The sequence below is a fragment of the Hemiscyllium ocellatum genome, chromosome 1, assembly GCF_020745735.1.
Source record: "Hemiscyllium ocellatum isolate sHemOce1 chromosome 1, sHemOce1.pat.X.cur, whole genome shotgun sequence".
Lineage (NCBI taxonomy): Eukaryota > Metazoa > Chordata > Chondrichthyes > Orectolobiformes > Hemiscylliidae > Hemiscyllium > Hemiscyllium ocellatum.
The window spans coordinates 68335268-68362011 of NC_083401.1; the positions used below are offsets into that span (position 1 = coordinate 68335268).

Below are 26744 nucleotides of genomic sequence, written 5' to 3' on the forward strand. Positions count from 1 at the left end.
TGCCTTTAAAATCATGAAAAAATCTGGGCGAAATTTCCACCAAACAGCATGCAGGCAGTCCTTACTGACATCATCCCAGGCCTCCACAATGATGTTAACACAGTCTTAATGTTAAAGCTCTTCCAAATTTGAAGAACACCATCCTCATTAACCCCTTCAGTGGCTGCAATCAAGCGGCTTCCTGAATATGTGCCTTAAATAATAAGCTTTAAAAGCTGCTATTGCACACTGCTCCACGAGTTGAATGAGAGAGGTTGCGTTCGGAGGTGGAAATAGCACTTTGACGTCTTCAAAAAGCTCACCGATGAGGAGGATGGTCTGGTGCATTGTCCAGAATGAGAAGAGTTTTGAAATCCAAACTTTTTCTCATGCAATAATTTCTAAAAACATCCTCGAAAACAATTTGGCCTGTCATCCAAGCTCTTTTGCTTGATCTGAAGTAACTACCTCGAATGGACATGAGGTAACCAGGGATAAAACTGCGTAATAGACAACAGGAGTTCGCATTTTAAAAACATCATTCCCTAATTCACCAATAACGTTACAGCCAAATTGCATTGACGAATCACGCGATATAGGAGAATGACCTACATTCAATTTCCAAAACATGTGATTTACCGGTGTCACACATGGAACAGTGTTAAATCGTTGTACTTAACTGATATACAGACACAGAAGTTGTTGGAAAATTCGGGTTTACCCACTCCAGTGTAAGCACACTCCTAACTATAGGGTAAAAACAATGACTGCAGGTGCTGGAAACCAGATTCTGGATCAGTGGTGCTGGAAGAGCACAGCAGTTCAGGCAGCATCCAACGGGCAGCGCTATATGATAAATCTTGAATACTCACTGGGTCTGAAAATCTGCTACCATAAGACAGTAGACAATAGGTGCAGGAGTAGGCCATTCTGCCCTTCGAGCCCGCACCACCATTCAATATGATCATGGCTGATCATCCTTAATCAGTATCTTGTTCCTGCCTTATCTCCATAACCCTTGATTCCACTATCCTTGAGAGCTCTATCCAACTCTTTCTTAAATGAATCCAGAGACTGGGCCTCCACTGCCCTCTGGGGCAGAGCATTCCACACAGCCACCACTCTCTGGGTGAAGAACTTTCTCCTCATCTCTGTCCTAAATGGTCTACCCCGTATTTTTAAGCTGTGTCCTCTGGTTTGGCACTCACCCATCAGCGGAAACATGTTTCCTGCCTCCAGAGTATCCAATCCTTTCATAATCTTATATGACTCAACCAGATCCCCTCTCAGTCTTCTCAACTCAAGGGTCGACAAGCCCAGTTGCTCCAGTCTTTCAGCATAAGGTAGTCCCGCCATTCCAGGAATTGACCTCGTGAACCTATGCTGCACTCCCTCAATAGCCAGAATGTCTTTCCTTAAATTTGGAGACCAGAACTGCACACAATACTCCTGGTGCGGTCTCACCAGGGCCCTGTACAGCTGCAGAAGAACCTCTTTGCTTCAATACTCAATCCCTCTTGTTATGAAGGCCAGCATGCTATTAGCCTTCTTCACTACCTGTTGTACCTGCATGCTTACCTTCATTGACTGGTGTACAAAAACACCCAGATCTCTTTGTACTGCCCCTTTACCTAAATTGATTCTATTTAGGTAGTAATCTGCATTCCTGTTCTTGCCACCGAAGTGGATAACCATACGTTTATCAACATTAAACTGCATCTGCCATGCATCTGACCACTTACCATCCTGTCCAGGGCACCCTGTAATCTCCTAACATCCTCCTCACATTTCACCCTGCCATCCAGCTTAGTATCATCAGCAAATTTGCTAATGTTATTACTAATGCCATCTTCTATATCATTAACATATATTGTAAAAAGCTGCGGTCCCAGCACTGATCCCTGCAGTACCCTGCTGGTCACTGCCTGCCATTCCGAAATGGAGCCGTTTATCACTACTCTTTGTTTACTATCAGCCAACCAGTGTTCAATCCAAGTTAGTACTTTGCCACGAATACCATGCGCCCTAACTTTGCTCACTCACCTCCTATGTGGGACTTTATCAAAAGCTTTCTGAAAGTCCAAGTACACTACATCTACTGGATCTCCCTCGTCCATCTTCAGAGTTACATCCTCAAAAAATTCCAGAAGATTAGTCAAGCAGGATTTCCCCTTCATAAATCCATGCTGACTCTGACCTATCCTGTTACTACCATCCAGATGTGTCGTAATTTCATCCTTTATAATAGACTCCAGCATCTTTCCCACCACTGAGGTCAGACTAACTGGTCTATAATTTCCTGCTTTCTCTCTCCCACCTTTCTTCAAAAGTGGTACAACATTAGCTACCCTCCAATCCGCAGGCACTGATCCCGAATCTATCAAACTCTGGAAAATAATCACCAACGCATCCACGATTTCCTGAGCCACCTCCTTCAGTACCCTGGGATGTAGACCATCAGGCCCCGGGGATTTATCAACCTTCAGACATAACAGTCTCTCCAACACCAATTCCCGGCAAATATAAATTCCCTTAAGTTCAGGTCCTTCAGCCACTGTTACCTCAGGGAGATTGCTTGTGTCTTCCCCAGTGAACACAGATCTGAAGTAACAATTCAATTCTTCTGCCATTTCTTTGTTCCCCGTAATATATTCCCCCGTTTCTGTCTTCAAGGGCCCAATTTTAGTCTTAAACATTTTTTTGCCTTTCACATACCTAAAAAAGCTTTTACTATCCTCCTTTATGTTTTTGGCCAGTTTACCTTCGTACCTCATTTTTTCTCTGCATATTTCCTTCTTAGTAATCCTCTGTTGCTCTTTAAAAGCTTCCCAGTCCTCCATTTCCCACTAATCTTTGCTATGTTATACTTTTTCTCTTTTAACTTTATATTTTTCTTAACTTCCCTAGTCAGCCACAGCATCCCATGCCTCCTCCTCGGATCTTTCTTCATTTTTGGAATGAACTGATCCTGCATCTTCTGCATTATACACAGAAATATCCGCCATTGTTCCTCCACTGTCATCCCGTGATAAGATATTGCACCATTGAACTTTGGCCAGTTCCTCTCTCATAGCTCCACAGTTCCCTTTATTCAACAGAAATATTGTCACTTCCAATTGTATCCTCTCCCTCTCAAATTGCAGATTGAAGCCTATTGTATTATGGTCACTACTTCCCAATGGCTCCTTCACTTCGAGGTTCCTGAACAATTCTGGTTCGTTGCACAATACCAAATCCAGAACTGCCTTCTCCCTAGTAGGCTCCAGCACCAGCTATTCTAAGAACCCATCTCAGAGGCACTCCACAGAGTCTCTTTCTTGAGGTCCAATACCATCCTGATTCTCCCAGTCTACCTGCATGTTGAAATCCCCCATAACAACTGTAATCACATCTTTGTGACAGGCCAATTTCAGCTCCTGGTTCAACTTAAATCCGACATCCAGACTACTGTTTGGGGGCCTGTAGATAACTCCCAAGAGGGTCTTTTTACCCTTAGAATTTCTCAGCTCTATCCATACTGACTCTACATCCCCTGATTCTAGGTCCCCGCGCACAAGGGACTGAATGTCATCCCTTACCAACATGGCCACCCCACCCCTTCTGCCCGTCCTTACGATAGCACGTGTAGCCTTGAATATTCATTTCCCAGGCCCTGTCCACTTGAAGCCACGTCTCAGTTATCCCCACAATATCGTATCTGCCAATTTCCAAAAGAGCCTCGAGCTCATCCATCTTATTTCTAATGCTTTGTGCATTCATGTATAGTATTTTTAATTTGTTACTGCCCTCACCCTTCCCATCAACTCCTATTTCACTCAACCTTACAGCATGATTCCTTTTCGAGGTTTCTGCCTCATTGATACAGTTGTCTTTCTTGACTTCCCTTGTTCTAACTTTCCTTTCAATTTCCTTCTTAAACATCCAGTTTGTCCCCTTCTCTCTCCCCTCCCCCCTTCCTAGTTCTCCGAAGTCCCGCTGTAGTATGTTCTTCCTCTTCTTCCCGACATCATTTGTGCCGACATGTATCAACACCTCTGGCTCTTCACCTTCATCCTTGAGGATGTCCTGCCTGTCTGTGATGTATTTAACTCTGGCATCAGGAAGGCAACACACCATCCTTAAGTCCCGCCTGCTGCCACAAGGATCAAGACTCAATCTTTCAGATTCCCATTATTGTTCAGTGATATAGAAAATTATTGATTTCAAAAAAATTACACATTATTTTCTCTTTATGTCTTCTCTCTCTCAAACTAATGTTTATTTTTGTTTCGCTTTCTGATTTGACATTGAATTCAAAACTCCAGCTCTAACACTCCCTGTTTAAAACGATGTGCTGTTCATTGTTCGCTCTTCAATCTTATTTGAGTTCATTCAAAAGGACATGGGTCTAGGTCACTGGCTCAGTCAGTGTTTATTGCTCTGCCCAATTGCCCAGAGGGCTGTTATGAGTCAACTACATTGCTGTAGATCTGGAGACATATGTAGGCTAGACCAGATAAGAACAGCAGATTTCCTTCCCCAAAGATAGGTTTACATGACAATGGTTAAATGACTAGATTTTAATTTCAAATGTTTATCGTATTCAAATTTCACTCTGTCACAGTGGGATGCAAACGTATGTCCTAAAGGTATTAGCCAAAGTTCTGCATTAATAATCCAATGACATTACCACTACATAACTACCTCCCCTGCTAGCTAATGGGATACACACAGTTGCTTGCTCTGCTCATAAAAGATCCTCGCTGATTTGTAGAGAATGTGATAGTTGGTTGACAGTAACCTCTTGTATAAAAACCCACAAAAGTCTAAGTACAGGTGTCCTGGATGGTTGGTGCCTTTTGTTTGCCACTGACTACAAAATCTGGTTTTAATCCAAATCCAACCATTGAGCTAGTCACTAGCATACAGAAAACAGATCAATCTGTATTGGACAAACAGATGGTCATCAGCATTGTTGCACCTTCAAGAGCAAATCAGGTCAGTGCGTAACCAGATGCAAAGCATGAATCAGCTGGAAACAATAATGGCCCAGAGAGTAAAGTTCTGCAAATTAACAGGAGTTAAAAATGTAATTGGAACTCACCACTGAGAGATGGTTAAGAGCCTCAAGCTCAGCATCTACCATTTCCAGCTGTCGGTACACCATGGCAGCATGATACAGAGCAGAAAGGCACTGGATGTCTGCTTGCAGAGCCCACCTGAAATACTGCAAGGCTGTTTGCGGTCTGTCCTAAAACAGATACGTTCAAAAATCAGAATTTAAATGTAGGGGTAATATGTATAAAATCTTATCCTTCCATTTCAGTCAAAATTCAATTACATTCAACAAATTCTTATAGATTTTAAAAAGTTACGAAACATTTTGACTGGACTCTGCATTTTAGTTAGGATGAATGCTTTCTTCACCTTTAAAAATTACAGATTGCAGCTTAAATTGAAATTAATTTTGGTCCTCCTAGCAAATTGAAGGCAATCTTTTATCAATTATGTCACTCACAATTACAGATGTGTACCTACAGAGAGGTTCAGAATGGAATCATGCAAATGGTGTGGTCTACAACACTCATCTCAGGTCCTCTATACACACAGTTTCAAAAGTATAAATGGCTATGACCAAGATTCTGGTCCTATTTATAATGCCAAAGTGTCAGAGACACCTTTTCATATCTTTAGCTACCAGCTCTTTAGGCATCAAAATGATTTGCTTATTTGAAGACTCATCTTTAAATTTTCCACCCACTACATTATGATTGTTGTTGCATTTTCTTCAAGAAATGAGATACCTGAACCTTGAGTATTCCTGTTCCTCCATGCTCTTCTACTGAAGAAGCTTTTTTTAAAAAAAAATTCTGAGATCTGATTGCTTTGGTGATTTAAATTGCTGAGAACATCAATGTGGGCACTATTACCTGGAAACTGAAAGAGCTAATTGTATGTATATTGGCAATGGGAGACATGATCCAATTACAGGAACTGCTGTTTAATAGTAGGCTAATACGTAAACAAAACTAGAACAAGCTCTCTTTTTTGAACTACATTCTCAGACTACTTTTGCACTTTTCATATCTTCCTCCACTTTTTAACACTATACAATTCAGATATTCCTAAAACAGAGACACAAAGTTTTTGTCTTACATTCAACAGGACTAAAACGCATGGAAGGAACAATTCATGCAGCCTCACAGGGTACTCACTGATTACAGAGTGGCTGGCAAGAACATGTAGTCGGGACTACGAACTCCCTTAGTTAATTGAGTAAATTTAACCAGTGAAGTCAATGCTGACTGCTCAGGGCATCACCATGTGGATGCAGCAACTCGAGCGGTCTCCACAGCGCTTTCCTCAGTGAAAATGGCGTAATAAGTGGATAAATTATTTTTGCCGACAAAGATCAGGACTCAAAGCATGAATAAAAGCAGCATCTAACATATACAAGTAAGTCACACTACAAGCCTAACAATCATCTTAAATTGGTTTCTGCTGCAATTTTTAGTGCAGCTGGAATTACTAAGTCAGTGTTGCGAAATGTAAATAGCAGAGTCATATCTAATGTAGGATCCTAGTTCCTGGGTTTTGTGACTACAGGCAGGTTGCACCTGGTCAACACACCTCCCAGTGTAGAAAGTCAAATCGGGAAGGTAGAGTTTCCTACAGTCTAATAGTCAATACATCCCCATCAGTACACTGCCGCTGAAACACACATATTACTTGTCTATGTAGCAGATGGTACTTCCTTTTAACTCAAAAGGCAGCATCCAGTTACTGGAGAATACCATTTGGGTGTTTACTACAGCAGTGTGAAACAGTCAACTTCACCTGCTACTTCATTTTTTGAAACACCTTCCCTTTCCAGGGTAATAAGGAAGGACTGGGCACATTGAGGTGGTGGTTGTAAGTTTGCTCACTGAGCTGATAGGTCTGTTGCCACAGGTTACCTAGCATGGTGACGAAACATCATCAGTGAGCCGCAGTTGAGACACTGGTGTTCTGTCCCACTTTCTATTTGTGTGTCTTGATCTGTTGTGGTGGGTGATATCATTTCCAGTTCTCCTTCTCAGGAGGTTGAAAATGGAGAAAATCGACATGTTTATTCATGAAGATCTGGTTTGATTGCCAGGCCTCTAGGAATTCCCATGCATGTCTCTATATAGCCTGTCCTCAGATGAATGTGTTGTCCCAGTCGAAGTGGTGTCCTTCTTTGTCTGTATGCAAGGATACTAGCGATAGCTGGTCGTGTCTTTTGGTGGCTAGTTAGTGCTCATGTATCCTGGTGGCTAGTTTTCTGCCTGTCTGTCCAATGGAATGTAGTGTTTGTTGCAAGCCTAGCAGGGTACTTTGAAGAGGACATTCGATTTGCTGGTTGTTGGTTTAGGGTCCTTTAGGTTCATCAGGAGCTGTTTCAGTGTATTGGTATGTTTGTAGGCTACCATGATATTAGAGTAGTAGTCTGGTAGTCACCTCAGAAATGTCTTTGATGTATGGCAGTGTGGCTAGAGTCTCTGGGCACATTGTGTCTTCTTGTTTTGGTTTGTTGTTTAAGAATCGGCAAACTGTATTTATCGGGTACCTATTGTTCTCGAATACAATATATAAGTATTTTTCTCTTGCTGCTCGTAGTTTCTGGGTGCTGCAATGTGTTGTGGCCCACTTAAATAATACCCTGATGCAGCTCCGTTTGTAGGTTTTGGAATTATTACTCCTGTTGTTGAGCATTTGATCTGTGGGTGTTGCTTTCCTGTAGATGCTAGGCTACAATTCTCCATTGACTGTTTGTTCCACTGCGACATGTAAGAAGGGGAGTCGGTTGTTGTTTTCTTCCTCTTTGGTGAAATTTATACCAGTAAGGATACTGGTAATGATATTGTAGGTATCTTCTAATTTGTTCTGTTTCATGATGACAAAGATGTCATTCACATAGCAGACCCAAAGTTTGGGTTGGATCGGAGCAAGGGCTGTTCATCCTAGTCTCTGCATCACTGCTACTGTTAAGAATCCTGATATTGGTGATCCATGGGTGTCCTGTTGATTTGTTTGCAGGTCTTGTCTTTGAAGGTGAAGTGGGTAGTAAGGACCAGATCTACTAGCTTGAGGATGCTGTCCTTGCTGGGCACCTTATTAGGGTCAAAGTGGTATCTTTAAGTTTGTATATGTACAGCAAATACATGGTAGGCATTATCACCTAAGATAATTTCCATACACCCTATCTCAGCAGAAAGCTTGCAATGATGAACAGATTATTAGGGCTCTCTCTATTCATGAGGTAACAGACAAGGTTGATCTTGGAGTTAGTGCAACTGCAGGATTCCAAATTACTATTCAATTTAGATTTGAGGTAGATTGTAGTCCAAAACAAAACAACAGATTTCTCAACTAACAGGTTAAGGAAAAGGAGCTGGTTTGACTGCTCTATTTCAAAACGTGATAGTGAGTGCAGCAAATTCTAAAATACAGCTCCAGATTCAAATAAAGCAAATGTGTCACCTACCAATTAGAAATACGCAAGGTGTAAAAGGTCAGTGATCATTCAGTTAAAGTAACTGAATGGAACCAGGTAAAGATATTTGCAAGAGTCAGAGCTAGAGAAAATCCAATTGCAACACCATGTTTGGAGACTCATGGTATTGTTGAACGTGAACTGAATCTTGAGTGTTGCTACGTTCATGAATTTCATTGAAAACAGATTCAGATACCTGCAGCATTGAGACTGATGTTTTCACTAGGTTGCCATATAATGGCAATGTCTTCAAATGATACATTGATAACCTATTCAGTAATGTAGAAAGAGCACCTAGACACACCATTGCTATTGATGATCTTTTTAAAAGTGATGGATATATTGTTTATTTAGTGGACATGATTTCATCATGTAAATGGAAAATCAATTAAGACGGTTTGCAACAGATAACTCAACCATTTGGTCAGTTCATGTTGTACGAGACCAGTGTATAAATGGAAATCGCTTCAGTGTGTCTTGGACAGACCTCACAAGCAGTGAGCCATGAGGAGTAGACCTATCGCACACATAATCAGAAAGATAATTAACCCTACACAGGCGCAATAAACACTTCTGCAACTTGTCCTTGAATGTGGCTGTGCAGTCAGTCAGTCACGTGCACCAGCAGGCTCGATAGATATGAACTTGGACTAGGTATTGAGGACAGCACCCATTTGGTCAACACACTTATGTTAAGAATGACCATTCCAGTCCCTTTGTCAGACTTTCAGAAATATATTCAGGGTTGCCTTCAGCTCACAGAGCACTACTAGACATTTGCATTTCATCTGAAAATCTACCAAACTGTTAGGTATCTCACAAAGCAATTCAGTTATTGACTTTCAGTACCATTTGGGCTGAACAGTGACCAATCAGAGTATAGATCTCTGCCAGAATTCTCTTCGAGCAGAGTCCCTCAGCTGCTTGCTCCAAAATGTCAACAGCTTCTGGGTAATTACCTTCTTCCATTCTACGAAACCCTATGGACACAAGAAAGAAACAATATTTATGACTCGATTTGTCTGGCTGCAAAGATTTCATTGATGAAACAAATAGCAAAATGCTTGCTCTCAAATTTAGCATAAAAAAATCATCTATGTTGGTGGTACAGTCATTAAATTGCAAGTTAAAATGAAAAAGGAAAAATGTATTTTTTATACTTGAGAAAGGGCACCTGCAGCTCAACATAGAGGACAATACAAACAAAATAATTAAACAAATCCCTCAATTCAAAACTTCTCAAAAGAACTCTGCCGATGAGTCAACTAAAGGTGAATAATATTAAAGACTAAGAACCCAGTTATGATTAAAAATGGTTTACAGATAAGACCAATATGGACTAAACTGAAATTTACTAATCGTCAGGCAGACCATATTAAAACAAGGGCCAGGACTCAACCCTTCAAGACCAAAAGGTACAGATAAACAGTTAATGCTTTTTTCCCCGCCCTCTCTTTCCTTTGTCATTTTTTTTTAAAAATGTCATTAGGATAGCAAAGAAATAGAACAAAGATGAAAAGTTATTGAGGCAGCTAGCCTTTGTATACATATTGCTGTTAATATATTCTTATGTATCTGCTGTACTTGTCCACTTCCTGCAATTCTATGTGTGGCAGTTTGGGATATTTCTGAAGTATGATTAAGAAGTAAATTTTTCATTTCACTTGGAAGCTACTGTTTAAGGGATTATAACATGATGCCTTTTGATGAATTTATCAGTGCATTATTAAATGTGTTAAAACAATTAACTCAGAATAATTGGCCTGTGGTGAAACTAGCAGGTGATAATATATATTGTTTACTTAGTGGACTAGAAAACAACTTTTTAAAAAATGCAAAATGTAATCCAATTTTGCGAATATTTTAAGAAAGTAATTGAATGCTATTGCAAAGCACTTGCATTTCAAAAGAAATAAAGTTTGTTGAACCCTTATGTTGAAGAAAAGTAAACAATCTGTCATCTCAAAAGCCAACCAAAACCCACTCCAAGTCTTGAGCATGTAATCTAGGCTGGCATTCCAAAAGTATTCTCAAAAGTGCTGCCTTTCAGATGCATTGTTAAGCAGAGACCCTAGCTTATGTATGCAGAAGTATATACAACAAGCTTTGATTTCACCCAAAGAGATGTAGTGGCCAATGCACTGACCCATCATCCAACTTTACCAAATCATTTGCCATTTATCACACTTGACACCAAATGGCTACCTGACTTTCCATCTCTGTGGCTGTAAAGTGCTTTCAGATCTCACTAGAAGTGCAATACAGATTAAAGTTGTTTCTTCTTACAGTGAAGGATAATAGTACAGCACCACATTGTGGTGCAACAGAAGCTTACGCCTATAGTTAATCAAAATCCTCTGAGATTTTGATCAATGCTGTCTCATACCAGGAGTGGGCAGAAAGAGAAAAAAAAAATGTCTACATTAGGCATTGCAGAATACTATGGCCAAAAGACTGAGAAGAATCCTGTTTTATGATTTAGAAAGCAAAAAGAGCATGGTTTTATATTAGATGAGAAAGAAAACATTCAAAATGATGGAGAAATGGACCCAAACGTCCGTGATGTTTCTCAATTGATGGCTAAGTTTCAATTGGAGGTTGCAGTATACCAGCATATATCTTGCAAAGTGTCATAGAGAGAATGATTTATTCATGTGATTCATTACAACAAAGTAACAGATTTGCACACACAAAATACATTACTAGTCACACAGCAACTCAAGTTCATACTTAGGTCCACAATTCGTTAGATTGATACCTCGAATAAACATCACACAGGTATAAATCAATTCTCCTAGACTGCTCAGACTCAGTACCAACATAAGATCACTTCCATTTCGATCTTTGAAGAGGTCACCAGATTTGATCCATTGCCACCAATTACCAGAATGCGTATTCAAATCAGAGCCTGACGATTCCTGAAAATAAACAGCAGAGGTAACTGAACAATTGTTGTTCTTTTTTAAATATTTGTGAAGACTTACAGCATACTTAGTCTGCAGCAAATAGACATGCTGCTTTCACCAATTATATTATATATTCCAGTAAAAGCTGAAATGGCAGGGGTTTCTGGGAGGCAAAGCAGGATTTTTTTCCAAGGAAGAAGCAGCATGTGGGCGGCACGGTGGCACAGTGGTTAGCACTGCTGCCTCACAGCGCTTGAAGACCCGGGTTCAATTCCCGACTCAGGCGACTGACTGTGTGGAGTTTGCACGTTCTCCCCGTGTCAGCGTGGGTTTCCTCCGGGTGCTCCGGTTTCCTCCCACAGTCACAAAGATGTGCGGGTCAGGTGAATTGGCCATGCTAAATTGCCCGTAGTGTTAGGTAAGGGGTAAATGTAGGGGTATGGGTGGGTTTCGCTTCGGCGGGTCGGTGTGGACTTGTTGGGCCGAAGGGCCTGTTTCCACACTGTAAATCTAATCTAATCTAAAGGGAGGATGAGGTAACCATGGCTGACAAAGGAAGTCAGGGACATCATAAAAGCAAAAGAATAAGCATACAATGTGGTGAAGATTAGCATGAAGCCAGAGGATTAGAAAGCCTTTAAAAACCAGCAGAGGATAACTGAAAAACAAATGGGGGGAGATGATGAACATGAGTGTAAGCTAGATAGTAATATAATACAAGATTCCAAGACTCTTTCTTGATAAATAAAAAGGTAAGAGAGAGGCAAGAGTGAAAATTTTGCAAAAGGAGGCTGAACTAATAGTAATGGAAAACAAAGTGGCTAAGAAACTGAATGGGTACTTTGCATCAGTTTTCACAATGGAAGACACCAACAGCACACCAGAATTCCCAGAAGGTGAAGGGGCAGAGATGAGTGTAGTGACCAGCAGTAAAGGAAAAGGTGCTAGGGAATCTGAAAGGTCTGAAGGTGGATAAATCATCCAGTCCAGATGGACTACACAATGGTTCTGAAAGAAACAGCAGAGACGATTGCAGAGGCACTGTGGAGATCTTTCAGGGACCACTTGAGTCAGGGAGGCTTCCCGAGGACTGGAAAATGGCTAAATTAACATTCCTGTTGAAGAAGTGAAGGTAGCAAAAGACTGGAAACCATAGGCCAGTTAGTCTGACCTCAATCGTTGCTAAGATTTGAGAGACCATTATTAAAGGTGAGATTGCGGAGCACGCGGAAGTTGCATGGTACAATAGGGCTTAGTCAACGAGGCTTCATCAAAGGGAAGTCATGCCTGACAAACCTGCGAGAATTCTTTGAGGAAGTAACAATCAAGTTACATAAAGGAGACTCAGTAGATGTGATTAATTTGAATCTCCAGATGGTCTTTGACAAGGCGCTGCATAGGAGGCAGATAGATAAGAGCGAATGGAGTTATGGACAAGGATAGAGGGTAGGCAAATTGGCAGAACACAGAGAATGGGCATCAAGGGGTCTTTTTCAGGATGGAAACTGATAACTAGTAGAATTCCACAGGGGACAGAGTGTTGGGACCACAATGATTCATGTTATATATTAATGATCTAGATGAAGGAACGGAGGGCATTGTTGCTAAGTTTGCAGATGACACAAAGATAGGTGGAGGGATTGGTAGTGTTGAGAATTGGGGAGGCTGCAGAAGGACTTGGACAGGCTAGGAGAGTGGGCAAAGAAGTGGCAGACGGAATACAATGTGGGAAAGTGAGGTTAAGTTGGTTGGAATATAATAGGCGTAAACTATTTTCTAAATGGCTAATGGCTTTGGACATCTTAAGCACACAAGGAGTTGGGAGTTGTAGTTCAGGAGTCTCTTATGGTTAACCATAGGTTTGGCATTTTGGAAGGCAAATGCAACATTAGCATTCATTTCAAGAGGACTAGAATACTAGAGCAGAGATGTACTGCCAAGGCTGTAGAAGGCTCTGGTCAGATGCACCTGTAATATTGCGGCAGAGTAAGATGCACCAGCTAGAGCTCCTCTGCTCCACCTGTTTTTTCTCTTTTTTCTTCTTTTTGCTTCCTCACCCCCCACCTCACCCCTCCATCTCCCCCCCACCCCTTACCCCTCCCTTCCCCACCGCCCACCCCTGTGCACCCCCCCACGCTACTCTGCATCAGAAGCCGGCTGTCTAGCCAACCGAGCTAACTGATTATAGAATAGCCTTCCATAATAGAGTACAATGCACTCTGAACAGAAAGCAGCCGGCACCAGTAGCAAAATGTTGAATTTGGCGGGATCAGAAAAGGAGATTTGATTTAGTGTCACAGTGAAAGGATTTGTTTGCGAGCAGTACAAGCAAATCATAGTAAAAAATGACATACAGATCGTAGGGTGAAACATAAAAAGCTTGGGTAGAGTGAGGTCTAGAGGTTACACGACACAGTACACGAGGCAAGATCACATTAACAAGATCAGCATTATTTGAAGCGAGAGTCTATTCATCAGTCTACCAGCAGAGAAGAAGCTGTTCTTGAACCTGCTGGTGGTGTGCATTCAAGCTTCTGTATCTTCTGCCTGATGGAAGAGGTTTAGGAGAGCATTACCAGGGATAGGAGGGGTCTTTGATCTTGGCAGCCTTTCCGCAGCAACGAGAAGTGTAAATGAAGTCCATGGATGGGAGGCTAGCTTCCATGATTGTCTGGACTGTGCACCACCGCCTTCTGCAGTTTTATGGTCCTGGGCAGAGCAGTTGCCATTCCAAGCTGTTATGCACCCAGACAGTATGCTTTCAATGGTGCACCTGTCCACATTAGTGAGTGTCATTATGGACATGCCAAATTTCCTAAACCACCTGAGGAAGAGGAGGCATTGCTGTGCCTTTTTGACCATCACACTGATGTGGGCAGTCCAGGACAGATTGTCCGTTATCATTACTCTTTGGAACTTGACGCTGTCCACTCTCTCAATCTCTGCTCCATTGATGTAGATGAGGGCGTGTTCTCCTCCTTTCTTTATGAAAAGAATGATCAGTTCGTCAGTTTTGCCAACATTGAGAGGTTGCTTTCATTGCACCACATCACCAAGCCCTCAATCTCCTTTGTGTACTCTGACTCATTGTTGTTGGAAAAGCTGTCTGACTATGGTGGGGTCATCAGCAAACTTGGAGATAACACTTAGTCGGAAATTGGCTACAAAGTCATGGGTGTACAGGGAGTACAGTAGGAGGCTGAGGAGTTCCTTGGGGGAGCTCCAGTGTGGAGTGTTGTTGTGGAGGAGGTGCAGTTGTCTATCTTCACCGATTGTGGTCTGTTGGTAAAGAAGCTGAGGATCCAGTTGCAGAAGTCAGAACTAAGACCTAAGTGTCTGAGTTTTGAGATCAGTCTGGTGGAGATAATCATGTTGAAAGCGGAGCTGTAGTTGATGATCATGTGTCCTGGTTGTCCAAATGTTCCAGGGATGAACACAGGGCTGGAAGTGGCACCCACTCTGGACCTGCTACAAATTGTAGGGGATCAAGGCAGGCTAGGACACTGGAGATGATGTGGGCCATGACCAGCCTCTCAAAGCATTTCATGATTCTGGAGGTCAGAGCCACTGGGCAGTACTCATTAAGGCACATAGCATGTACTTTCTTTAGTACCGGGATGACAGTGGTCTTCTTGAAGCAGGTGGGGACTTTGGCTTGTAGAAAGGAGAGGCTGAAGAATACTCTGCCACCTGTCCACACAGGATCTGAGTGCTCGGCCGGGAACTCTGCCAAGGCTCGGTTTTTTTGGGTCAACTCCCAGCAAGACCGATCTGTTGTCTGCAATGGTGACCGAGGGAACAGGTGCATCCAGGGTTTGCTGGGGCAAGGGACACCATTCCACCGGCATTCTGCTCAAACTGAGCATAGAAGCATTGAACACATCAGGAAGGATTATCTCGCTCTGCTTCACTGTGTATCCCATTACATTGTTTAGGCCTTGCCACAGGCAGCGGGTATCCAGAGGATTGGTTTGAGCCTCTAATTTGCTCTAGTGCAGCCTCTTGGCATCTCTGATGGCTTTGCCGAGGTTATATCTGGGTTTTCTGTATAGGTCTGGGTCATCTGACTTGAATGCTGGTCTTCAACAGGGAATGGATTTTCCAGTTCATCCAAGAGTTTTCAGTTCGGGTACACCCAGATTGACTTCTTTCATACACAGTCCTCCATGCATTGGCTAACGAAGTCCTTGATGGTAGTGGTGTATTCACCCAGCTTTTCTGCCTAATACTTGAACACGGTTCACTCCACCAATTCCAACTGGAGATGGTCTTCCACTGCCTCAGACCCATATTGTATTTCCCCCTGTGAAGGATCCTCCAGTTTCAGCTTCGACTTGTCAGCCTGGGGGGGACGGGGAAGGATGAGTATCATGTGCGTGTGTGTGCGCATGGTGGAGGACCTCCACTAGAATGATGTTGAAACTGAGTTGCTTCGATTAATTTTCAGATGAGCCTGTGAAATGCGTATCATTTTGTGATACAGTACTGAGCGAAATTGTGTTAACCCATTCAAGAGATAGGAATTCAAGAACAAAATTGGTGCTTATAGCAGGTGTCGTGTAGTAAATACAGTTCAGAAGCAAACTAAATACAGAGGTCAGAAACAGAAGCAGGCCATTCAATATGATCACGGCTAACCCACTTTCTCAATATCACTCGATGTCTTTAATATCTAAGAAAAAAAATCTTTCTTGAATGTACTCAACAACCCACAGCCTTGTGAGACAGCAAATTCCACCTTCTCAGTGAAGAAATATTTCCTCTCAGGATAAAATATAAAATATTAAACAATCTACTCCATATCTGGAGACTCCTGGTTCGAAACTCCCTAGCCATGGATAGCATCCTCATTGCATCTTTCCTGTCTAGAGTTTTATATGTTTCAAGCAGATCCCCTCTCATTCTTTTAAACTATAATGAACACAGAGTAAATCAAACCAATCTCTCCCCACATCATCCCTAGTGTCAGACTCATGAACTTTGCTCTGTAGCAAATATCTTCTGTGAGGTAAGGAAACAAAAATTGTACACAATACTTCAGGTATGGTTTGACCTGAACTGCGTAACTGCAGTAAAGTATCCCCATTCCTAAACGCAAATCTCCTTGCCATCTACCTTCTTAAACATTTGCTACACCTGCCTACTTTCATTGACAGGGTATACAAAGTCACCCAGATCCTTTTGTATGTCTACATTTCCCAATAAAGCACCATTTACATCATCCTATATCTTCTTATTTTTCATATTGAAGTGTACAACTTCACCTTTAGTCATATTATGTTACAGCTATTGTGTTTTCCTACTCACTCAACTTGTCCAGATTTTCCAAGCTTCCTTGCATCCTCCTCACAACTCTCAATGCCATCCAGTTTTGTTTCATCAGCAAACTTGAAAATATTGCATTTGTTCCTTTATCCATATGAATAGCTAGGGCCCAAGCACTGATCCCTGCAGAACATCACTAGTCACTGTCTACCTCCAAAAGGAGCTTGATTTATGCCCACACTCCAGTCCTTTAGGTTAAACCACCACCAGTTATCTCTCTCTAACAACAGAGTGGCCCCGTGGTTCAGTAGGGCTATAGCGACTGTATTGTCTCTGGTCTGCCAATATATTACCCCAATCCCACATGGTTTAACTGTGCCCATCAACCTCTTACGTGGGACTTCATCAAAAATCTTCTAAAAACTCAAATACACAACATCCACTGGTTCTCCCTTATGTTTTTAACAGTTACATCATCAATGCAGAGAAATGCGACATGATGCACTTTGGTTGGAAAACCAGTTAAAGACAATATGAATAGGGATACAATTCTAAAAGGGATGCAGGAGTAGAGGGACCTGTCTGTATAAGTGCACAGATCTATGAAGGTGGCAGGACAGATGGAGAGAACAGTTAGTAAAGCATACAGAATTTTCAATTTCATTAATGGAACCTAGACTACAAGAACAAGGAGGTGATGTTGAACTTGTACAGGATACATGTTAGACCTCAGTTGGAGTAGTGAGTACAGTTGGAGGCAACAGATCATAGCAAAGGTGTGAATGCATTGGGCAGACTGCTGGATGGCTGGTTTGCAATGCAGAGTAATGTCAACTTTGGGGGTCAATTTTCGTACCAGCTGAGGTGACCACGAAGTTAGCAAGATGGGTGGAAAGAGCAGTTAACAGAGCAGTGTTCTCAGCAAACATCTTTAACCTCTCGACTCACTTAGGCATGGTGACATTCAGGTTAAACCACCAGCCATAGATATCTCTCTCTAATGAGACAGCAGCTCCATGGTCCAGCAGTTCTATAGCAACTTTACTGTCCAAAACTATTAATACTGCCAAAATATTCCACATTAAACAAAGAAAGAAATATTTCCCAGTATCATAACACACTTCTGTTATCTGGAATCAAAATGCCAGTTTTCCAATAAATCATTTGCCTTCTCTTCAACAGTATAGATCAGGTTAGTAATGCTCAAACACAAGGAACGCAATAAAACAATTGCAGCTGCACATTAGCTATTTCTAGTCAGTGAAAAGAATCACTTTACTGAGGTACAATACTGGCATCAAAGTATTTCCTTAATGGAAATCAAAAGAGCCTTCGACAGCGTTTCGCTCGATACATACATCCATGGAGCTTGCTGTAGACATTTGGGTTCAATGGAGTCAGCTATGATATGTTAAAGAGTCTGTTTGAAGTTCAAAGTCCCATTTGTTCTGGACTACACCATTACATCCTACATCAGTACTCCCTACATCTGTTCCATTTAGAGATTAGATTCCCCTACAATGTGGAAACAGGCCCTTCGGCCCAACCAGCCCACACCGACCCTCCGAAGAGTAACCCACCCAGACCCATTTCCCTCTGGCTAATGCACCTAACACTATGGGCAATTTAGCATGGTCAATTCACCTGGCCTGCACATCTTTGGACTGTGGGAGGAAACTGGAGCACCTGAAGGAAACCCACGCAGGTACCTGGAGAATGTGCAAACTCCACACAGACAGTCACTCAAGGCTGGAACTGAACTCGGGTCTTTGACACTGTGCAGCTGAGCCACCATGCTGCCCATTTAACAACAGATGAAATGATGTTCTGCTTGACTTGAAAACTTTCATTTCATACTAAGCAAAATTTGCAAAGTACTGTCTTGCCTTACTGGGATAGCGTGGCAAAAACTAAGTCCCGTTATTTTCAGAGTCAGGATGTTTTGAAGGGATTGAAAGAAAATGTTTTTCATCCAGAGGGTGGTGGGAATCTGAAATGCACGACCCGGGAGAGTAATTAAGATGGTAAACTTCATGACATTTTAAAAGTAATTGACCCAAGTGGTGGAAAGTGGGACTAGTGTAGACTTGGAGTTGTTTTTGTTGGTGCAAACTCGATGGGCTGATGCATCACTTGTGTACTCTACGATGTGATGGTTCCAAGTGTCCTTTACTTCTTTTCAGGAGGCACAGAGCAAGTGGCTCACAGATTACACTGTCAGCAACATTCATCTGCTCATTTACCTCAGCACGGGGTTAGATCGGGAAACTTATTATTTTGGACAAGCCATGTGCTAAAATAAATTGCCAGCGTAGCTTGTGTGCAAGGCCTTACCAGGATAAAATATGCAGAATAGTCCTGGAGCACAACAATCAACAATTTATCCACAATTACCTTGCACACTTACTCTGTCTCTTAGTATGTGGAATACAGCATCAATCTTCTCCAGTTGATTGCAAACCAGCCACTGGACACATTGCAAGCAGATCAGTTGATCAACTGCCTGAATGAAAGTTGGGTCATGGATGCTCTGAGATATCATCGCCCATAATTTTGTGATGTCCGGTTCATCAAAATGTCCATCATAAGCTTCTAATCCTGTTTTCCAAAAGAAAAACACCAAGCAACTTAAAAAGTATTAATAAGTAAAATTATATCAAGAAAAAAAAATCATTCTTATTTATTATTAAACATTTGGATCAGGAAGATGACAAAGAAACTAGACCATTTAAAGGAATCACACCAATTTTTAAACAGAACACCAAGAGGAAACATTCTCCATTCACTAGTCACAGATACCGCACCGAAGAGCAAGCAGTTAAGATGCTCTCTTTGGAAAGAGTAAGAAAAGTGATGAGCTAGTCACTTTGCTGCTCTCATGCACCTTGGAAAGGCTGTCTCAAGGCCTCTAGCAGATGTCAGCTGCAACACTGTGCTTGCACTCTCACTTCAGTTCAGGAAGTTTTGCAGATTCAAGTCAATGAGGTTCAATGAGATTTCAGCTCATTACCTAGGCTAACACTTCAGTGTAGCAGCGAGGAATGCTGCACTGACAGAGATTGTGTCTTGAATGAGAAATTAAATTGAGCCCAGTCTCTCTATTGGGTGGAAGAGATTTTTTTTTAAATTCACTTCTCAAAGTGATCACCTATACATTTATTTCATTGCTTTTTGCAATTTGATTGCCACATTTCCCTAAAAGTGCACCAGTAATTGGCTATAGTAATACGAAAAATCCTGAAGCTGTGAATGCTGAACATAAATACAAAGTGGTTATAGCAAACCATGCCCAATTCACCGGACAAATATAGTTTAAAACTCACCTCGGACAAGTCCCTCATACAACAAGGAGTTAACACTTTGACTGGTATCAGACAAACTGAGACTTAGAACAACCGTATTGTACAGAATAGTCAGTTCTAAGGGAATGCTGGATACAGTTGGTGGCAGACCTGCAGAAGGACCATAAAGAATTAGTTATGGACTCCAATGAAAGGGAAGGTTACCAAACTGATGGGCCACCCTACACTGCAACATTTACCCATTGTTTTAACAATGGAGGATAACACATGACTCAACAAATATTGTACCATTGGACCAAGTTCTGACTTCAAATGGTTGCACAGAGAAGACATCAAGAGGTTAATTACTTCAAAGAGGATGAGAAATACACAAATCAATTAGAGTCTCACTTCTTTTAAGGATGAAGTTATCATGTACCTAAGTAGAATTACCCATCATGAATCTCAAAAGGAACTATTGTGACAATTCTTTTGTGAGAGAACATGTTTTTGGTATGGTTTCTTAAACAGCACATTTTAAATCCAGTTACGCAGAAGGCCATCGTAGACCTCAAAATATGGAATAAGACAGGACTATTTAATGACATCACAACAAAGGCAATCCAAAGCAGTATTGAATTTCACACCCAGTCTGAAGGAGAGAAAATGGATCTAAAACCAGTGTTTTAAATGTAAAAAGGGCAATTATGAGGACACAAAGACAGAGCTCGCTGAAACAAACTGGGAAATTAAGTTAACAGATCTGGATATAAAGTTTGCCCACTGGGCTGCAAGATTCATTTTCAGACGTTTTGCCACCATATTAGGTAACTTCATCAGTGAGCCTCCGGTGAAGCACTTGTGTTAGTGACCCACTTTGTGTTTAGGTTTCCTTGGGTTGGTGGTGTCATTTCCTATGGTGATGTCATTTCCCATGATGCCAAGAGGTCTGAGTAGTCTGGCCATCATTTTTGAGATGTCTTTGACGTAGAGGAGAGTGGCTAGGGTTTCTCGACATGTTTTGTCTGCTTGTTTGGGCTTGTTGCTGAGAAAAAAACAAAAATCGGTGGACTGTGTTCATTGGGTACCTGTTCTTTTTAAATATGATGTATAGATGATTTTAGCTGGAAACGATGGCCAGACTACTCAGACAACTTGGCATCGTGGTAGCCACAAACCCACCAACACACTAGAACAGCAGCTAATAAAGTTGAAAGACCCCATACAGACAGCAAGTAAAACTAATGTCATTTACAAAATAGCTTGCAAGAACTAAAACAAACACTACTTTGGACAAACAGGCAGAAAACCAGCCACCAGGATACGTGAACATCAACTAGCTACCAGAAGACATGAGTCACTCTCACTAGTATCCTTATACACAGATGTGGAAGGACACCATTTCGACTGGGACAACACATCCATCCTAGGACAAGCCAAGCAGAGACATGCACTAGAATTCCTAGAAGCATGGCATTCCAACCGGAACTCTATCAACAAACACATTGACGTGGACCCCATTTACCACCCCCTGAGATAAAGCATCAGAAATGACATCACCAAAGGAATTGATACCACCAACCCAAGGAATCCTAAACACAAATAGAAAACAGGTCACTAATATCAGTGCTTCACCACAGGCTCACTGATGATGTGACCTAGTATGGTGACAAAACATCCAGCTTTGCGAGTAAACTTGTATCCAGAACCTCAACCTGAGCTACAAATCTTCTCAAAACTTGCTAAGTTAACAGATGTTGCGATAGGTGTGCCATGGCAGACATTTAAGGGAATAACGTATCACAATCAGAAAAGATAAATTACAGTGAAAAAGAAGGATTCTAAGAGAAGGACGCACCATCTGTAGTTAACAAAGAAAGTTCAAGAAAGTATAAAATTGAAAGAAAAAGTGTAAAAATCCACGAAGAGTAGTGGCACATCAGAGGACTGGACAGCATAAAACATCAAAGCACAACTAAAAGAATAATAAGGAAAAATTAGACTAGGAGAGGAAAAGAAAAAGATGGCTAGGTATGTATAAAACAAATAAGAGATTCAATACGTATGTAAAATGAAAAAGAAAACAACTGAGCATCTAGAGAGTGAATCTGGGAATTAGTAATCCAAAGTAAGGAAATGATAGGTGAATTGAACAGAAATTACCTGCCCATTTTCCCCATACAGGATACAAATAACATCACAGAAATTATTGAGAATCAAGAGGTGAAAGGGGGGAGGAATTCAATGACAATCATTTGGAAAAAATTACCAGAAAATTGTTAGAAATAAAAATCTGATAATTGCCAAGTCCTGAAGGGCTTCATCGTACGATGTTAAAAGAAGTGGCTGTTCAGATACTAGATGTATTGGGTTTAAACGTTCCAGAATTCCCTAGATTCTGGAATGGTCCCACTTACAGGCAGCTGCTGTCAAGCCAAACAAATTTTCTGCCTACTGCACAAATGAGTAATATCACATATCAACTTCAGTGTTGGCATGATGTCAAGTTAATACATAGGAAAGTTGATATATCTCTGGTAATTCTATTGCAGATGCCATAGCTTCCTAATAAATCCAGATGTTTTATTTGATTTATTGATTTGTAATTTTGCTGTAATATTGGTTCTCTTGTGTTTTGCTGCTATACTGTAAGGTTTTCCAGAATTTAGAGGTGAAAATTCAGGATTCCTGCCTTTTCCCAGTTTTCAAGCATGGTTCCCACTTTTTGTGGCTTAAAGTTACATCTTGCAAAAATGTCCCTATTATAGCAGAACTGCTCAACATTTACCCACTCTTAATTACTGAGTTCATAATGCCTGGTCTCTTGATTCCAAGTTGCAAATTTTGGTTCAGTTCATTCCTTTTATCTAGCCGTGCTTAAAGTATCTGCATGATTTGGCAATGATGCCAATGTGATCTGTAAATCATTTTTTTTAAACACTCTCCCTTTCTGGTTTATACAAGGGGGGGGGGTTTACTTTTGATTGACACAATCGCGGATGTCTGTTTGCCAACAAACTGAACTCAGACTGGGGATCGCTCCCACAGATCACTCCCTCATGAAGCAAACTGTAGATGCTATGGATTCCTTCTGTTCCAGCTCATCTCTTAGTAGGTTTAAAATGTTATGTTTGGTTCTTTAAAGGATTCTCCAATGCCAATTGCTACTGTGAGATTTGCTTCTCTGGGGTTCATTTGATTTTCAGAGCTATTCACAGGACTGCTCATTATGCTATATGAACAGGCATTTCGATCTTCAGATCGCCCTGTTCTGTGGTGAAGCTTAAGAAAATCTTGAGATTACTGCCACCGATCACCACATGGTTTGGTGAGGCAAAACACCATACTGCATGCATTATCAAAACCTTCGAGGTAAATGTTTTTCCAAGGTCTGCTTGATCTGGTGTATGATGTGGAGATGTTGGTGATGGGCAAAGTCAGAAGTCACACCGGGGGGGGGGGGGGGGTTATATTCCTACAGGTTTATTTGAAATCACAAACTTTTGGAGCGCTGCTCCTTCATCAGGTGAACTTCTGACTTGATCTGCTGGAGATGAGGATAGCAAGCTTCTGGATTAACTAGTAGTCTCTTGAAGTAAACATGACACAGTTTCTTGCATCTCTGCAACTATTACATGTTACAGGATATGGTTTATATTCTGTTGGGAGAATCTGGTCTTTGGTTGGAGTCTTACGAGATCTTTAGTTAGTCTATACACTAATCTTCATGATATCACCACATCATAGCCCTGAATCAATATTAACCCCTTCAGACCAATATGCAACAGTTTTTAGCCCCTACCACAAAATCTGTTCTCTACCAACCAAGTCAAGTGTGTGATGCTGGAAAAGCATAGCAGGTCAGGCAGCATCCAAGGAGCAGGAGAATCGACGTTTCGGGCATAAGCCCTTCATCAGGAATGAGGCTTATGGGTCGGGGCTGAGAGATAAATGGGAAAACTATAGGTGAGTGAAGATGAGGGAGAAGGTGATAGTGGTGGTGGTGGTGGTGGGGGGGGGGGGGGGGGGGAGGTGAGGCGGGGGGGAGGTGAAATGACGGACAGGTCCGGAGGGTGATGCCAACTTGGAGGCTTGAGACTGGGATAATGCGTGGAAGGGGAAAGAGGAAGCTGTTCAAATCCACATTTATCCCGTGTGGTTGCAGGGTCCCAAGGTGGAATTTGAGGCATTCCTCCTCCAGGCGTTGGGTGGTAACGGTTTGGCAGTAGAGAAGGCCCCCGACCTGCATGTCCTTGATGGGAGTGGGAGGGGGAGTTGAAATGTTCAGCCACAGGACGGTGGGGTTGGTGGGTGTGGGTGTCCAGATGTTCTCTGAAACGATCCGCTAGAGGTACAGGTAAATTTTTGACGGATGTGAAAGGGTCCCTTGGGGCCTTGGATGGAGATGAGGAGGAGTGGTGTGGACGCAGGTTTTGCACTTCCTCTGGTGACAGGGGAAGGTGCCCAGAGTGGGGTGTGGCCTGGTGGGAGGCATGAACCCAATGAGGGAGCCACAGAGGGAATGGCCTTTTCAGAATCTGATGGGGGTGGGGAGGGAAATGTATCTCCAGTGGTGGGGTCCGTTTGGAGGTGGCAGAGGATGATGCATTGTATGTGGAGGTTGGTGGGGTGGAAGGTGAGTACGGGGGGGGGGGGAAAAGAGGTGGCTGTCCTTGTTGCAATGTGGGGTGGGGTTCACGGGTGGCGGTGTGGGAGAAGTGGAAGATATGCTCTGGACGGCATAGTCAACCTCGTGGGAAGGGAAGTGGTGATCTTGGAAGAAGGAAGCCACCTGGGACTTTCTGAGATGGAACTGGTCATCCTGGGAACATATTTGGCAGAGGCACAGGAATTGGGAATAAGGGATGGCATTTTTTAAAGGAGTAGAGTGAGAGGTTGTGTAGTCTAGGTAGCTGTGGGAGTCAATGGGGTTACAGTATATGTCTGTGGTTAGTCGGTCACCATAGACAACGATGGAAAGGTTCAGGAAGGGGAAGGAGGTTTCCGCGATGGTCCAAGTGAATTTGTGCTCGGGTTGGAAGGGGAGGGAACCAGAGACAGTGAGGAGAGGTTCAGGAAGGGGAGGGTGCCAGAGATGGTGTTGGAGATCCTGGTTCTCTCCTTCCACCCCACCAACCTCCATTCCATCAGTGACTCCTTCGTAAGGCCCACACCCACCCCAACAGCCCACATCGCACTCCGGGCACCTTTCCCTGCCACTGCAGCAAGTGAAAAACCTGCACTCACAGCCCTCCCTCATCTCCATCCAAGGCCCCAAGGGATCCTTCCACATCCATCAGAAATTTTCCTGTATCTCGACCAACATCATCTACTGCATCCATTGCACCCGGTGTGGTCTCCTCTACATCAGGGAAACAGGATGTCTTCTTGCAGATCATTTCAGAAAACATCTCTGGAACACCCGCACCCACCAACCGCACCACCCCATGGTTGAACATTTCCACTCCCCCTCCCACTGTGTCAAGGACATGCAGGTTCTGGGTCTCTTCCACCGCCAAACTGTTATCACCCAACGCCTGGAGGAGGAACGCCTCATATTCCACCTTGGGACCCTGTAGCCACACGGGATAAATGTGGATTTCAACACCTTCCTCATTTTCCCTCCCACCACATTATCCCAATCCCAAGCCTCAAACTCGGTACCACCCTCTGGACCTGTCCGTCACTCCTCCCTCTGACCTATCACTGTCTCCCTCACCTTCATCCATCTATCACTTCCTCAGCTACCTTTCCCCAAACCATATCCCCTCCCATTTATCTCTCAGCCCCGACCCATAAGCTTCATTCCCGAAGGGCTTATGCCCGAAACGTCGATTCTCCTGCTCCTCGGATGCTGCCTGACCTACTGTGCTTTTCCAGCACCATCCTCTCGACTCTGATCCCAGCATCTGCATTCCTCACTTCTCTACCAACTGACATGAATCTCACTCCCTGGCAACTGTTCTAGGCAGAATTGTATTGCTATATTTTACCTCAAAGTGAGTTTTTAACTACAGAGCCAGCCATCACTGAGATGGATGGCTACCCACGTCCCAAGTCCTTATTCTTTCTCTAAATCTTTCTGCCTCTACCTTGCTTTCCTTATTTAGGACAATTCTTAAAACCTGCCCTGAGAAAGTGTACAAGCTATGAGCAGACAGGGAAAGAGTTAAGTTTTGACTTTCGCGAAACAAAGTGTCAGCTAAGCGTGACTCAGATCAGATAAGAACTTGCAGTAAACAATGAGGTGCTGGAGGCAAGGGTAGGGGGTTAACAAGATAGAAAAGCATTCATTATGTAAAGCCAATTAACAAGATGACGAAACATTCATTATGTAAAGTCAGTTCAGGTGAAAAGTATGTGAAGCCAGTTAAGAAGGTTAAAAACATTCATTGTCTAACAGCAGATGGCTTAATCTTTACTATTGACGCTCACTGATTATAACACCGATCAATATATATGTTGCCTTATCTGGATGCTCCTCCCTGTAAGTGACTATTTACTTCATTAAGAAACTGCTGTTCAAGAGAAGACCGAAAACTCATGTCTCTATACACATGGGCGATCGTTCTCTCTTCCTCCAGAGCCCAGAAAAAAGATGAAGGAATTAAAGCCATGCTGTTTTTCGAAGTGTTTTAGTTCAACTGATACGGGGATAGGAGAAACGGGAGGACAGCCCTATTGACCAAGTCATAGAGCCATAGAGATGTACAGCATAGGCTCAGAGTTAAGTTCTGGTTTAAGATGTTACTTTGCAGCACTTTGTAATCAAATAACACAATAAAGTAGTTATATAAATTCAAGTTGTTCATGTAGTAA

At 42.3% G+C, this 26744-nt stretch overlaps 1 protein-coding gene across 4 annotated transcripts in view; it reads right to left on the reverse strand.

Annotated features, from left to right (window-relative positions):
• The window catches only part of fancg (FA complementation group G), a 68952-nt gene that overhangs the window by 29210 nt on the left and 12998 nt on the right, over positions 1 to 26744 (reverse strand). For 2 of the 4 annotated variants that reach the window (XM_060829833.1, XM_060829851.1), the window contains 4 exons: positions 19052 to 19242; positions 11232 to 11391; positions 9323 to 9453; positions 5063 to 5209 (listed from right to left, as the gene is read on the reverse strand). In XM_060829833.1, coding sequence (XP_060685816.1) covers positions 5063 to 5209; positions 9323 to 9453; positions 11232 to 11391; positions 19052 to 19242 — 629 coding nt within the window. Of the gene's footprint in view, positions 1 to 5062; positions 5210 to 9322; positions 9454 to 11231; positions 11392 to 19051; positions 19243 to 19967; positions 20097 to 26744 lie in introns of all 4 variants that reach the window. The other 2 variants (XM_060829826.1, XM_060829841.1) reach the window with 2 other exon arrangements.